The sequence below is a fragment of the Malania oleifera genome, chromosome 6 (genome assembly GCF_029873635.1).
Source record: "Malania oleifera isolate guangnan ecotype guangnan chromosome 6, ASM2987363v1, whole genome shotgun sequence".
NCBI classification, from domain to species: Eukaryota; Viridiplantae; Streptophyta; class Magnoliopsida; order Santalales; family Ximeniaceae; genus Malania; species Malania oleifera.
In genome coordinates this window covers 38,750,490-38,764,985 of record NC_080422.1, presented here as the reverse complement: position 1 = coordinate 38,764,985, position 14,496 = coordinate 38,750,490, and the positions used below count along the sequence as shown (strand labels likewise).

At 36.0% G+C, this 14,496-nt stretch overlaps 1 protein-coding gene across 1 annotated transcript in view; it reads left to right on the top strand.

The window, feature by feature from the left end:
* LOC131157065 (ribulose bisphosphate carboxylase/oxygenase activase, chloroplastic) overlaps positions 1-14,496 on the top strand; it is a 112,884-nt gene that overhangs the window by 76,748 nt on the left and 21,640 nt on the right. Inside the window, exon 10 of the mRNA XM_058110930.1 lies at positions 3,575-3,630. Within this exon, the coding sequence (XP_057966913.1) occupies positions 3,575-3,630 (56 nt within the window). The remainder of the gene's footprint in view (positions 1-3,574; positions 3,631-14,496) is intronic.

The following is a 14,496-nucleotide window of genomic DNA, read 5'->3' as shown; positions in this document are numbered from 1 at the left end:
GACAGCTTTCCATGGACTCTCCGAAGAACATCTAATTTCAAATTAGTATCCCACTTACCCTGACCACTCTCCTCTTCATGCCAACTTACCAAATGACCCCTAAAACCCCCTACCTTTGGCCACAAGAAGTCCCTCATTTATCTTCTCAATCTTTCTAGAAACCCCCATCGGAATCTTAAAAATTGAAAGAAAGTATAAAGGTATATTGGACAGAAAAGCTTGGATGAGTGTAATTCTCGGGAGGAAAAGGAATACCTTTCCACCCATTGAGTCCCTTCGAAACCCACTACCCTAGAAACTTCCAAATCCCCAAATGCCTCCCTATTCCAATATTTCAACTTATGTTTTAACCTCTTTTAATTTTTTCATGAATCTAAAACCTTCCCACCCCCTCTCCACATCCTCATTCCAAGAGTTCCTGACTAAGGGCAAAAGGAATCATGACCCAATCACACATTTTCAACCTAGAAAGGAGTATGGTCCCAAGAAACCCTCCTTGATTCCATCATGATGGAAAGTGGTCAGAAGTAGGCCTAAGTAAAATAGATTAAGAGAGATAAGGGAACTCATCCTCCTATTTTGTGCAAAATAAGAATTTGTTGAGCTTGCTTGCCACCGCTCTAGTGCCTCTCACCAACCATGTAAAGTTTGCATTATCAAAGGGGAGATCTCTCAAACCACAATCCCTAAGAAGGTAATCAAAACTTTGCATGGTATCAATAACCCTATCACCCTTTTCTTCTGTTAGGGAAACATCACAACAGTAGAATCACCTCGCATTTGGAGCACAAAAGCCAAACACATTACAAAGCTCATCCCAAAAAAAGCTCCTATGGGTTGTTGTAGAAGGACCATACATCGACGATACCCACATTGGCTCGAGCCCTTCAGTTCTACTAAGATAGAAAGAGAGAAAATGCATACTATACTATCCATTTTAACAATAGATCCTGTGTCCCACAACACCAAAATACCACTTGCTGACTCTTGAGAAGGTACAAAGGCTCAATCCTTATTACGACCTTCCCAAATTCCTTTGACATGCCCCCATCAACATTCTCGAGCTTAGTCTCCTAAATCAAAACAATATAAGGAGAATATCTAATTTGGATCTCTTTGATTAACCCCCTCTTTCTAAAGTCTCCTAGACCTCTAACATTCCAACTGACAATTTTCATAATTTCACTTGTATCCCCCCTTCCCTACTCCCTTCTCTCCCCTATAATTAATAAAAGAAACTTGGTTCTTAAGTTCTTTTTGAACCATCTTCTTTTCCACTCATAAGTCATAAGTTCTAGGTGTCACTGGCAATTTCACCTTGACGCCAACTGGACTAACTAATTTGAGACACAAGTCCTTAGGGAGTTTATTTGGATTTGGAATGTCTCTCTCACTATCCAAGCCAATACCAGAATTGCTATCCCTAGATGAACCCTCCCTATGGCATAAAGTGTTAAAAGACAAAACATGTAGAATAGGAAGGGGAAGAATACCTTTCCAGATTTGGGAAAATTCAGACTGGCCATTGGAATAGCCGTCTCTTCATCAGTACACCCTCCCCCAAAAATTTACAAAAGGAATTTCAGCAAGTCCATTGTGTAGATTTAGGGTTAGAGACAGGGAAAAATAGCCCTTATTAGTCAATTATTTTGTCTAGTTTAAGTTGTTTTTAATATCATTTGTGCCCCCTTGCATAGTATTGGAAAACAATTAAGCACATTCTTCCCCAGACATCTATAAATTTTGTGTAGGGGTCCTTGCACTGCCTCAATGCTTACACTCTCTCACCTTCGGAAAGTTCCTTTATAAGTTCTGCCAAGGCCTCCTCTTTATAGAAATCGACATTAGCTTTCAACTGATCCCCCAACAATTCCTTCTTAGAATCATAAAAGCTACTTGAGTCATCCTTGCATATTAGCGACCTCTTCACCACCACTATTCAAATTATCTTCAACTCTCTGCCCATCATCCCCTTTGACTGCTTCACCTTTCCCTCTCCCAAAGTTTGATGTAAAAAGTTGATCCTCTTTACTATCAGGAATCTCCAACTCCTTTCTTGATTCCCCACAGGCTAAGTTGAGAGATGGCCATGTGTCAATAATGTGCGGAACATTCCCCGTATTCTCCTTCATCACCTTCAAGTCTCCCAGATTTTGTGACTCTGAGTTGTCTCCCTTCAATTCACTTTGAGATCTTTTCCTGAGCTCCCTTTCTAAATTTGCCCCCAATTCCAATCCACCAAGCTTAACCATTTGGCTGCTAGATAAGGGACCTCAATCATAGAATCTCCTTTCCTTAGTAATTAAAGGTCTCAGATCCATATATTGGATAGAATCTAATGCAACAATCGTTTTACCCTTTTAAACCCATTTTCTAACAACCCTTGTCGGCCCATTGTAAATACGCCCAAGTCTTTGATCCCCATTTCCAACTTTTGGAAAGGAGTTGGCTCCAACATGCTTGGAAGTTCTCTTTTCCTTTACTGGACAATATTTGAAAACTTCAACAAAGAGCGTTGTCCAAGAGCCTCTAAGAAACATTTTGTTTCTCTGAGCTGTGCTCGCAATAATCGATGTTCTTGGAAGCACAATTTGCACAACTCATGCTATAATATCTTCTAGATGAACTTCTAAAAAAAACCATTAGAGATTAGAGCTGATTTGCTCATCATCCACATCTCCATCCATTGCCACCATCATATGAGAATGAGGGAGGTTGTTCAGAGAAACTGAAAGGGTTGGGACATCCACTTTCAAACAGAGAGATCACAACACAATGAGGTCAATTGGATGGTTTTTTAAAGTCTTGAACCATAATTTCAGTTGGTTCGGTTTCGGTTCTATATAAAAAGTTAGGTAGGATCATTTCATGTTTGAGTTGAGCAAAAGGAGTTTGGTTTTGTTGGTTTCTTGGCTGAATTGACCATACAACTAATTTCATATTTGTACTCTTGGCCAATCCTATGCCATAGCTTTGATCCGCCAACCATAGTCTAAGGGTGCTTACCCTAGCCTAGGCAAGCCACCGAAACAAACACATCCTGAATATAGGCATTTATTTGAGTATGTTGTCATTTGAATTCATCAAAGCATCATTCTGAATGCTTATGGCTCGACACACACACACACACACACACACATGTATACTCTTGAATAAGATGAGAATAACATGACCTGCAGGAAAAATCCCAAAACTCTATAAATTCTAAAATATCCTATTTGATTGACTAGAAGGTTGATGGGAATCAAGAATAATTTGTAACAAGGTAAGATGCCTCATCTCTCTATATTTAGTTGCCTGAAAAGATGAAAACCCCATTATAAGTCGACTATAAAATAATCACATTGGTTTAAAAATTATTATATTGTTTCAAATTGATTTAGGCTTGAAGAGTACCATATTCTTTTAACTTCTTATTTTGTATTCCTTCTTGCAAGTTTCATGAGCATACTTATCTCCAATTCAGCATATATATAGAGATTTACTTTTGTTGCTTTTTGTTCTTTTGTTGATGTAATATGTTGGAAGTTTTGATTTTGAGTGATATTTTTATTTTGTTTCTGTGATTGGGCAGCTTTGGATTTTTATGGAGCTCTTCGGTCTCGAACATTTGACCGGTCAATTTCTAAGGTCTGGAACATTCTAACTTAGAAGATAGAATACCTTGCTATCTAATGATTCTTATGCACAAAGATATTATACTTTTATGTTTTTACTGATTATTATGACATTCTATTTGGCACATAAGTTTCTCAATAATATAGTGTTATTAGTGTGATTTATGTTGTGAATGAAAAAAAAAAATATGGATTTAAATATTTGTAAAATATACTTTTTTCACTTTTTTTCTAATTAAATAACCAAAATTGATTTTTTGAAGTAGGAAATACCATCATTTGTGTAGGAAATTGGATCAAGTTGGTAAACCTGATCCATTTTGGGCATCTTCATGGCTTCCACACAAACTAGGACTTTGATGACCTTTATCTTTCATTAATTTGGATTAGGATGGTTCTTGTAATAGGATAATCCTTACCTAAGAGAGAGCTTCTAATGTGCTTTGGCAGCATAGTTTGATTAGGACTAGGGTTTCCATACTTATAAATAATGCATGGCTTGCTATAGTCCATGTAACGTTAACAATCACAGCAGAACGGTTGCAGCCATCATAGACATTACTTAATAGGCAATGGTGCCTTGGCACAACTTATAGAGGAAATTTTTGAAGGTGAGAGAGTGGAAGCCTCGGGGTAGTGTGATGACCACACACAAAGTCTAGAGCTGTATGGGAAAGAGTGCTTAATTATTTTTTGAAATTGTGCAAGCGGGTACAGATGATATTTAAAAAAAAAAAAAAAAAACTTAAACTAGGTAAAAGAATTGCTTGATGAGGGGTCCTTGTCCCTTGTTTTTGAGCCTAACTTTGACATGGTGGACTTTGTTGATATTCCTTCTTTAAGTTTTGGGTGGGGGAGGGGGATTATTGATGAAGAGACAACCATTCCTACGGTAGGTCTGAATCCATCCAAATCTAGGAAAGGTATTCTTCTCGTTCATGTTCAGTTCATTTTTCCTTTTAACAGTGTATGCTACAAGGAGGGTTCTACCAAGGGTAGCACTTCTGGTATTGGCTTGGAGGGTAGTAAGAGAGACATTCCAAATCCAAATGTACACTTTGAGGACTTGGGTTTAAACTAGTTATACGAGTTTTGGTGGAGCTGACATTGCTTGTGAGTCCTAGAACATATGAGCAGAAAAAGAAGAAGGTTTAGAAAGAACTTAAAACTTGGTTTCTTCTATCAATTTTGGGGGAGAAAAAGGAGTATGGAATGGGGGGAAATGAGTGAAATTATGAAAATTTCTAGTTGGAATGTTAGATTTGGGTGACTTTAGAACAAGGGGGACTAATCAAAGAGGCCCTACTTAGATATTCTTCTAATATTGTTTTGATTCAATAGATTAAGCATGAGAATGTTCATTTTTTGGGGTGGGGGGGGGGGGGGGGTGGTATTTTGGTGCTGTGAAACACTCTCTCTATTAGTATTGTTAAAATGGATAGCATAGTAGGCTTTTTCTCTCTTTCCGTTTCAGTAGAAGAAAGGCTAGAGCCAATGGTGGGTATCATCGATGTATGGTCCTTCTAGACCAACCTTTAAGAGCTCTTTTTGGGATTAGCTTTTTTATGTCTTTGGATTTTGTGCTCCAAATTCGATAGTGGAAGGTGATTTTAATGTTGCTAGGTTTCCCTAGGGGGGAAAGGGGTTGATAGAGTTATTGGCTGCTGTTATTATGCAGAGTTTTGATTGCCTCATTAGGGATTGTGTTTTAAGAGATCTCCTATTTGATAATGCTAATTTTACATGGTCAGTGGAAGGTGCTTGAGTGGTGCAAATAGGCTTCACAGATTCCCTTTTTGCAGAGTGGGAGGATGAGTTCCCTAATCTCTCTCAATCTATTTCATCTAGGCCCAATTCTGACCACATTCCCTTTATGTTGGAATTGAGGAAGGTTTCTTGGGGTTATACTCATTTCAAGTTTGAAAATGTGGTTTGATCATGATTCCTTTAGCCTTTAGTTGGGGATTCTTGGAGTGAGGATTTAGAGAGGGGGTGGAAAGGTTTTAGATTCATGAAAAAATTGAAGGGGTTAAAGAGAAGCTGAAAGAATGAAATAAGGAGGTGTTTGGAGATTGAAGGTTTAAAAAGGCTAGTATTTTAGGTGAGTTGGTTGAGTTAGATAAGAAGGAACAAGATAGTATTCTCTTAGAGGAGGAAGAGATGGAAAGAGTATCTTTGAATAATGATTTGGTGGACATGATTTTCAAGGATTTAAGAACCTAGAGGCAGAAGACGAAGTTTAAATAAATCAAATATGGTGACTGTAGTTCTAGATTTCCTCATACAATAGCTAATGGGAAAATGAGGAAAAAATTGATTATGGAGTTGGAAGTGGAAAAGGGAGACAGTATCTTCATTCATAGTCAAATTTTTCTGAAATCACAGAGTTTTATTCTTGTTTGTATTCTGAGGAGGATGATAGTAGAACAATGGTTGAAGGTTTAGGGTCTATTTGGTATCGTTGTTGTTTTCTGTTTTCTGTTTTTGTTTCTCCATAGTGAAAAAACTAATTATAAAAATACGTTCGTTTATGTTGTCATTTTTCCGTTTCTGTTGCCGGTTTTCAACTATTTTCCAAAAAACTGAAAACTAGATTTTATGGTTTTCAGTTGTTTTGGCAACCTGTAGCCAAAAAGTTTAATATCTAGAAATAGTTTTTTTTTTATTAAATTATTCATATTATATACTTTTAAAATATAATCAAAATTTAATGATCATATGAATTTAAATATAATAAAAGAAAAATATACATAAATTTCAAAAAATAATAATAAAACCAATTACAAAATATTTTCATTATTTTTCAATTTTGAAAGTAAAACAATTGTAATAAATTTTATTTTCATTATAGTAATTTTTTAATGTGTATTATTTGTAATTTTGTTATTTTAATCATATTTTTATAATATTATTTGATTTAAAGATGAAAATGAACATTTTTTAATTAAGTTTTTAAGTTTGTATTAGTTTTATAAATGTTAACCAAACGAGTTTTTGGTTTCTAGTTTTCAGTTTTTGTTTTTGGTTGGTTTTTGTTTCTCTAATTTTTTATGGTGATGCCAAACGGCCCCTTAGATTGGGACTCTTTGTCTAGTGATGAGGTAGCTTGGTTGGACAAGTCTTTTAATATGGTTTTCTTCCAAGATTGTTGGGAGGTGGTTACAGCTGATTTGTGTAGGGTTTTTAATGAATTTTATAGGAATGGGATTTTAAGCAAGAAAATCAATTCCACTTTCATATCTCTAGTGCCTAAGAAGAACAAATCCATCAAGATGTCGGACTAAAGATCTATTCGGTTAGATTCTAGTGCTTATAAAATCATCACTAAAGTTTTAGCTAATAGGTTGAGTGCGGTGCTTGATAGGACTATCGCTAAGGCTTAGAGTGATTTGGTGGGGGGTAGGAAAATTGTGGATGCTATTTTGGTTGCCAATGAAGTTGTTGAGGATATTTGGAGAAGAGAAAGGGGCTCTTTTTAAAGTTGGATTTGAGAAAGCTAATGATTCGGTGAATTGGAATTTCCCAGATAAGATTTTTGTGAGGAAAGGGTTTGGTGAGAGATGGCGGCATTGGATTAGAGGCTATTTGCATAATGTGAGCTACTTGGTTTTAGTGAATGGTTAGTCTATGCTATGAGAAGGATTAGGTAAGGTGACCTTCTTTACCCATTTTTTGTTTCTTGTAGTGGCTGATGTTCTAAGTAGGATAGTGGATAAGGCTGTGGATAGAAGTTTAGTGAAGGATTTGGAGGTGGGGAGAGATGGGCTCAAGGTCTTGCATTGTCATTTTGCTGATGATACTATCTTGTGTTTAGAATATCATAGACCCTACTTTTTGAATATTTTGGGTTTCCTTGATGTTTTCAAAAAGGTTTATGGGCTTAAGATTAATATATGGACATGTGGTATTGAGGCTATCAATATGCATATTGACAGTTTTAGGCAGTTGTCTGCAGAGGTGGGTTGCAATGTTTTAGAATGGCGGCTGTCCTATCTATGGGTTCCTTTTGTGGGTGACCCTAGATCTGTCAGCTTTTGGGATCCTGTTGTTCAAAGGGTTTCTAAGAGATTGGATGGGTGGAAAGATGCTCTTTTTTCTCTCGGTGGTAGAATTACACTCATCCAGGCTTGTCTTTCTAGTATTCGTCTATACTTTTTGTAGAATTATTAGATATCTATCAGCCTTTATTAGAGGCTGATCCGCTGATCTTTAGAAGATTTACAGCTAACAAATCAGTTGATTTGTTAGCTATTTTTGGTTCCACGATCCTAGGGGATTTGAGTAACATGTTACCCGATTCTGTAGATAGTCTTTCCTATTTTATTGCTTTCTATTTTAAATAGGATATTTTATTTTCAGTAGGTTGTAAATATCCCTAGTAATTAGATGAGAATTATCATCTATTTAAAGGGAATGTAATCTTTTTCATAAGTTAGTGGAATATTCAGTTTTCTTTTCCACATTTAAACACTTTCTTTCAATTTTTTAAGATTCTGGTGGGGGTTGCTAGCAAGATTGAGAAGATAATGAGGGACTTCATGTGGTCAAGTGTAGGGGTTTTTGGATCATTTGGTTAGTTTGGAAGGGGTGGGTTGATCTAAGCAGGAGGTTGTTTGAGTATTGGAGACTTGGTGTCTAGAAACACAGCTCTTCTTGGCTAAATGGATTTGGTGGTCTCTGCTACAGAATTCCTCCTTGTGGAATTTAGTTGTTAAAAGTAACTATGGATTAGACAAGAACGGGTGGGATACTAATTTGAGATTTAGATGTCGTTTGAAGAGTCGGTGGAAAGCTATCTCTTAGTTATCCCTTCTTCATTCCCCATATTAAACTCTTGGTTGGAAGAGGTAGTAATATCCATTTTTAGAAAGATCATTGGTTGGGGAATGTTGATTTGTCCATCTCTTTTCTATGCCTCTTTTGCTTGAGCTCAGAGCAGGATGGCTCCATATATTCTTTTGTCGTTGATTCAGGTGGTCCTTTGCCTTCTTGGTATTTCCATTTTCGTAAGTTGTTGAAGAGTGGGGAGATGGTAGAGCTATCCTCTTTGGTAGTCTTGTTGAATAACTTTCGTTTTTATTTAGAGGAGGATAGTCTCTCTTGGTCTTTGGATCCTTCCGGGGCTTACTCTTGTGAATCTCTTTTTGATTTTCCGACTACGTCTAATTCATACTTTCCTCTCCATATTGGAAGACTGAAGGCCCCTTTAAAATCAAGTCTTTTATGTGGTTGGTTGCATTGATAGAATTAATACCGATAACTTGCTGCAGGTTATGAGATCTTTGAAGGCTCTATCTCCAGATGTTTGTGTTCTTTGTTTTAACTGTTCAGAATCTGCATTGCATTTGTTTATGCATTGTAATTATGCGTGGAGAGTATGGAATAAGCTATTCTGTACTCTAGGCGAGCGTTGGATAATTTCAGAGGCAGTGGTGGGACTTTTTGGCGGTTTCTTTTGTTGGTTTTGGCGGGAAAAAGGAAAGGGCAGCGCTCTGGAATGTGCTTCTTTGCAGTTATTTGGGGGTTTTGGATGGAGCATAATGCAAGTATTTTTCTAGGGAAGAAGTCATCGTATTTGCTGGTTTGGGAGAAATACATTATTTGGCTTCTCTTTGGTGTGTAGGGCAGGGGAATTTTTTAAGGGTGTGAATTTTTCTGATATTCAGCGCGATTGGCTTCATGAGTTGGGTGGTTAGTTTGTGCTGTTCTTTTTTTCTCTCTTTTTTTAGTATTCTAGTTTTTTTCATTGTTTTTTATCTGGATTTTCCAGAATCTGTTAAAGAGATGCCTTATTCTGCTGGCTGTATATTCTTAATATATTAATGAAAATTTTCTTTTACTATAAAAAAGAAAACATCGCATCTGTGAATTCATTTTTTGCATTAGCAAACTTGCTACAAGCATATAGGTTCACATGTTTTGATCCCAGAATCCTACATACTAGTCCTTTAAATGATTTTTTGTAAATTTTAATCAGTTGTAGTGGATGTCATCTAGGTTGCTTTGGTTGATATTGGTGAGAAGAGGCTTGCATTTGCTAACTTTCCTTACTTTTTTGTTTGTAAGTGAAGATTAAATTGAGATATCATAAATATAAGGAAATTAAAAATAAAGAATGCCTGCTTTTGTACATTTTTAGTCTTTAATTAAATTATTGTTATCTAAAAACTAAAATATAGAATGTTTATATATTAAACAAGAACAAAAATGCATAGCAATATTTCATTTTTTTTTTTATTCAGATTAGTTTCAAGAAAAAAAAATACTGAAAGAAAAAGTATGGAAATGTATAATTTTAATGCGAGAAAAGATTAGGTATATATCAGTGATAGTTATTAAAACAGTGCATGCTAAGCATCAAAGAAAATAAACCCAAAATTATTTTTAGATTAAGAGGTTACTAATTAAAATAAACCAACTTAAAATAGACATTTTAAGCTTCAATAAAGGGAAAAAAGAAGGGTAAATGCAAATGCATATGCAAATGGCAAAAAAAAAAAAAAAAAGGGACTCAAAACCCAATTTTTAGTCATTCATCAGTTTGGCAGTGTAACAGGTAACAGTCTGTAATGGCTGTTATGGTTGTGAATCAGAGGACCTCAGAGATATTGCCATGTAATGGTCTCGGAAGCCTTGAATGCTGTTACTTCACGGCTGTTACTCCCTGATTTTTAATAATTATGAAATAATGCTTATAAAAATGAGGGATAACAACCTACAGGAACATGCTATTGAGTTTTAGAAAACCTCCCACTCTGTCTCTTCCCTAGAGACACTCTCATCCTTTGGTCATTCTGTGATTTTGTCCCTTTTTTATCTCTTGGGTTACCATCATAGTGCTTAAGGTCTTGGAGTGTGGAAAACATGAAATTGGACTCTATTAGCCCTCCTAGCGCCATTTGAGATCATTGTAAATGAGCACTAGGGTTGTGGGAAAGCTAGATGGTAGAAAGAGATCAATCGAGTTCCTCAGGGTATCCACTTAGATAACACATAAGGTCTTAAGTTGATTTTTCATTAGTCTACAATTGCCAATATATATTCTGATTGTTGAACTAACTTCCATCAAATTTTCAATGATGCTTGCTGTCTCTTATAAAATGAGTATGGAATTCTTAAACAACTATAAAAGTAGCATATTTCCAGGCAAACTTCCCTTCCTTCTCACTGCCAACGAAGAAAGAGAAACCCAAACAAAATACTCTGCAGTATAGAAAGATAAGAGCATTTTTTGTACTAATCCAAAGGCACAAAACACAAACATGTAAGTTTTAACAAATCATTAATATTAGTTCTTTTAAGTACCATAGACCAGATAAAACCCTTTTGTGAAGGCATCTTAACTTTCCAAATAAAAGAATGGAAAAGAAAATGAGCACCGCTAAATCTATGAGTTAAATGATAAAAAAGAAACATTTATAAGAAAAAACCCAAAACACTCCTCTATCTAGCATTGGGATAGGTGGATCAAGTCAACAACACTTAACAAGCAAAATAGATTGTGCATCTCTCTCTCTCTCTCTTCCCCCTCACTTTCTCTCACATTCAAATTTCTCCCAATGAAGAACAACAACAACAAAACCAAGCCTTGAGTCCCACTAGGTGGGGTCGGCTATATGAATCCTTTTCTGCCAAATTTATGTGATCATGGACCATTTCTTTTGACAGATTCAAGACTATTAAATCCTTATTCGCCATCTCATTACAAGTTATTTTAGGTCTACCCTACTCCTTGTACTACTCCCCACGGTAACGAACTCACTCTTCCTCACTGGCATACTATGTGGCCTACGTTGCAAGTGTCCATACCATTTGAGTCATCCCTCCCTTATCTTCTAGAAATTAACAATATCCCCATAACGCTAGGATTTTTAGAGGTAGAGGGCTTCCCTTAAATTGGTTTGGGTTAAAGTTAATCTTCTAGCTTCACTGTGGTGCTCTTTGTTTGTTGGGTTTAGAGGAGTGCCTTAAGTAGTTGTGCAAAATGATTGGAAAGTGTTGCTCCATTTGTAATTTTTCCTTAAATTTTCTTTGGTTCTTCTATTTTTTAAGGAAGATATATTGCGTTCGTATTTTATTTATGTTTAAGTAATGACTTAACCTAAAAAATTAAGCTGTCAGGTTGTGGTGGAACAATGCATATCAAACCTTAACACTCCCCCTGCAATTGCAGCCTTATTGCGTGTGATGTGGTAACAAATAATTAATGAAATTAGTATGGGAAATAGCATAATTTTTTCTCACAAACAGAGATGAACATAGCCTACAAGATAGAACCCAAGACCTCCTGCTAGTCATGACTCTCATACCATGTTAAGCAATGACTTGGCTAAAAGCTTAAGCTATTAGCTTGTGGGTAAATAATTTTCAAGCCTTAACAATTTATACCTTCTTTTTTCTTTCTTCCTTAATATACTTCTTTGTTTCAAAAAAAAAAAAAAAAAGGTTCAAAATTCCATGATGGATCTACTCATTATGATGAACCAACAAATATGATTCTATGTACCCTCTACCTTTGGATTACTGAAGTTAGCATTGTTGCTGAACAGCAAGCCTCTTTAGGCTTATTAAGAGACATAGAGATTCTATCAGAAGCAATATCATGTGCACTTTGTTGGTAATCTAACACAAGTTTGTTTCTTATTGATTTGCTATTGATTTTGTTCTATCTGATAGTCTTCTCTGATAATATCAGAGCATATTCTCTTTAGATGAAGATAACATTCTTTCTGCTGTACAATCTATGTCATCTTTACAAAAGGTTATAAGGACCAGATCTCATAGTCACAAATTCGATGAGTGGGAAATGAAGCAAAGTATCTTTTTGACAATGATAACATTTCTTCTGTCATGTGAATCGGTCCTTAGGAATGAATCCGAGGATCAGATAACCTGGAGTTTGGTGATGCAAAAAGGTTAGCATTATGCTATGTCTCTCAGACTCTAGCTCTCTCATGAGTTCCTTCCTCTTCTATTTATGGATTTGATTAAAGGAAAGTATAGAGGTGAATCTCCTCAAGTCGGTGCAGATCGAGGGCAAGACCTTTGATATATGTCTGTAGAAGTTTGGGGAGAAGGAGGTTTTGTGCATTGAGGAGAGATCCAGACATAGGAGTCGGTGGATCAGCATTACTCTTTTGATCACAAGATGAGTGTGCAATTTGTCTTCCTTTCTACTTTTTAGCATAATGCTGTTTTGGGTGGCTAGTAGAATTGTTAGATTTCTAGGGAATAAATTAGGAAATTCTATTTTTTAAAATCTGAAATTACTATTACAGTTTCTAGTAGTTTCAGTTTCCTGTTTTCTAGCCTAGAGATCTGCTGATTTGAATTGCTGATTTTGTGGCCTTCCTCTACTATTAATCTTGTAATCGTGTCTCTTGTAATTCAATAAGAATGGTTATTCTTATTCTAAAAAATCCTTCGTGGTATCAGAGCCTCGTGCTCTTTTCTTCTGATGATGTCGTATAAGTCGGCAATGACCGGCGCCCAAAGAAATCCTACCGGCTCTGCTGATTACTATTCCCAGAACTCATCCCTTTATCTCACGGTTACAAAATTCAATGGGTGTAAGAAACCATGGTGCGAGCATTGCGAAAAACTGTGGCATATGAAGGAGATGTGTTGGAAGCTTCATGGTAAACCAACAAATTGGAAGCCAAAATCCAAATGTGACAGTCACGCCTACGAAGCCACTGCTGAAGAGACTCAAGAGCCTTCTACCAACTCGGATGTAGTCCCTTTTACCAAGGAGCAATTAGAGCACCTGTACAAATTGTTTCAATCTCTAAAACTATCCTTAACTCTGTCTTATTCTTTGGTACAGAACTCTCTTGCTACTGCATTTTTAGGTGTTATTCCCAATTCTGTTCATTCTTGGATAATTGATTCTGGCGCAACAGATCATATGACCGGTTGCTCCAAATTGTTCTCATCCTATAGTCCATGTGCAGGCAATAAAAAGGTCAAAATTGCAGATGGTTCACTCTCGGTAATTTCCGGGATAGGAACTATCAAACTCATTTCGTTGTTAACTCTCCATAATGTGCTCCACGTTCCAAATTTGTCTTGGAATTTGTTGTCCATCAGTAAAATTACCTTTGATCATCAATGTCAAGCTAATTTCTATTCTTCTTATTGTGAGTTTCAGGAATTGACCATAGGGAGGATGATTGGCAGTGCTAAGGAAAAAATGGACTCTATTATTTTGACGATGGACCTAACTTGAGTAGACAATGTCAAAGTACTTTCTTAAATTCTGTTTCTATTTTCAAAGATAATGATATCATGTTATGACATTATAGGTTGGGTCATCCTAGTTTCAATATTTAAAATACTTGTTTCCCAACTTATTTCGGAATGAACGTCCATCTTCTTTTCAATGTGAAGTTTGTCAGTTTGCTAAACATCATCATGCATCCTTTTCCACCCATCCCTAGAAACCAACTACACCATTTTACTGTGATTCATAGTGATATCTGGGGCCCATGTAGAACATTTACGTATTTTGGCAAAAAATGGTTTGTAACCTTTATTGATGATCACACAAGATTAAGTTGGGTTTATTTGATAAAGAAAAAATCTGAAGTGGAAACAATTTTCAAAATTTTTTACTCCATGGTACAAACACGATTCAAAAAAAATATTCAAATTTTGCGGAGTGATAATGGTTGAGAATATTTCAAAAAATTTTGGGCCAATTTTTTCTTGAAAAAGGAATTATTCATCAAAGCTCTTGTGTCGACACTCCGCAACAAAATGGTTTGGTTGAAATAAAAACAAATACTTATTGGAAGTTGCTCGGGCATTGCTTTTTACCAATCAGGTACCTAAATATCTTTGGGGTGACGCCGTTCTTACTGCTACATATCTCATAAAT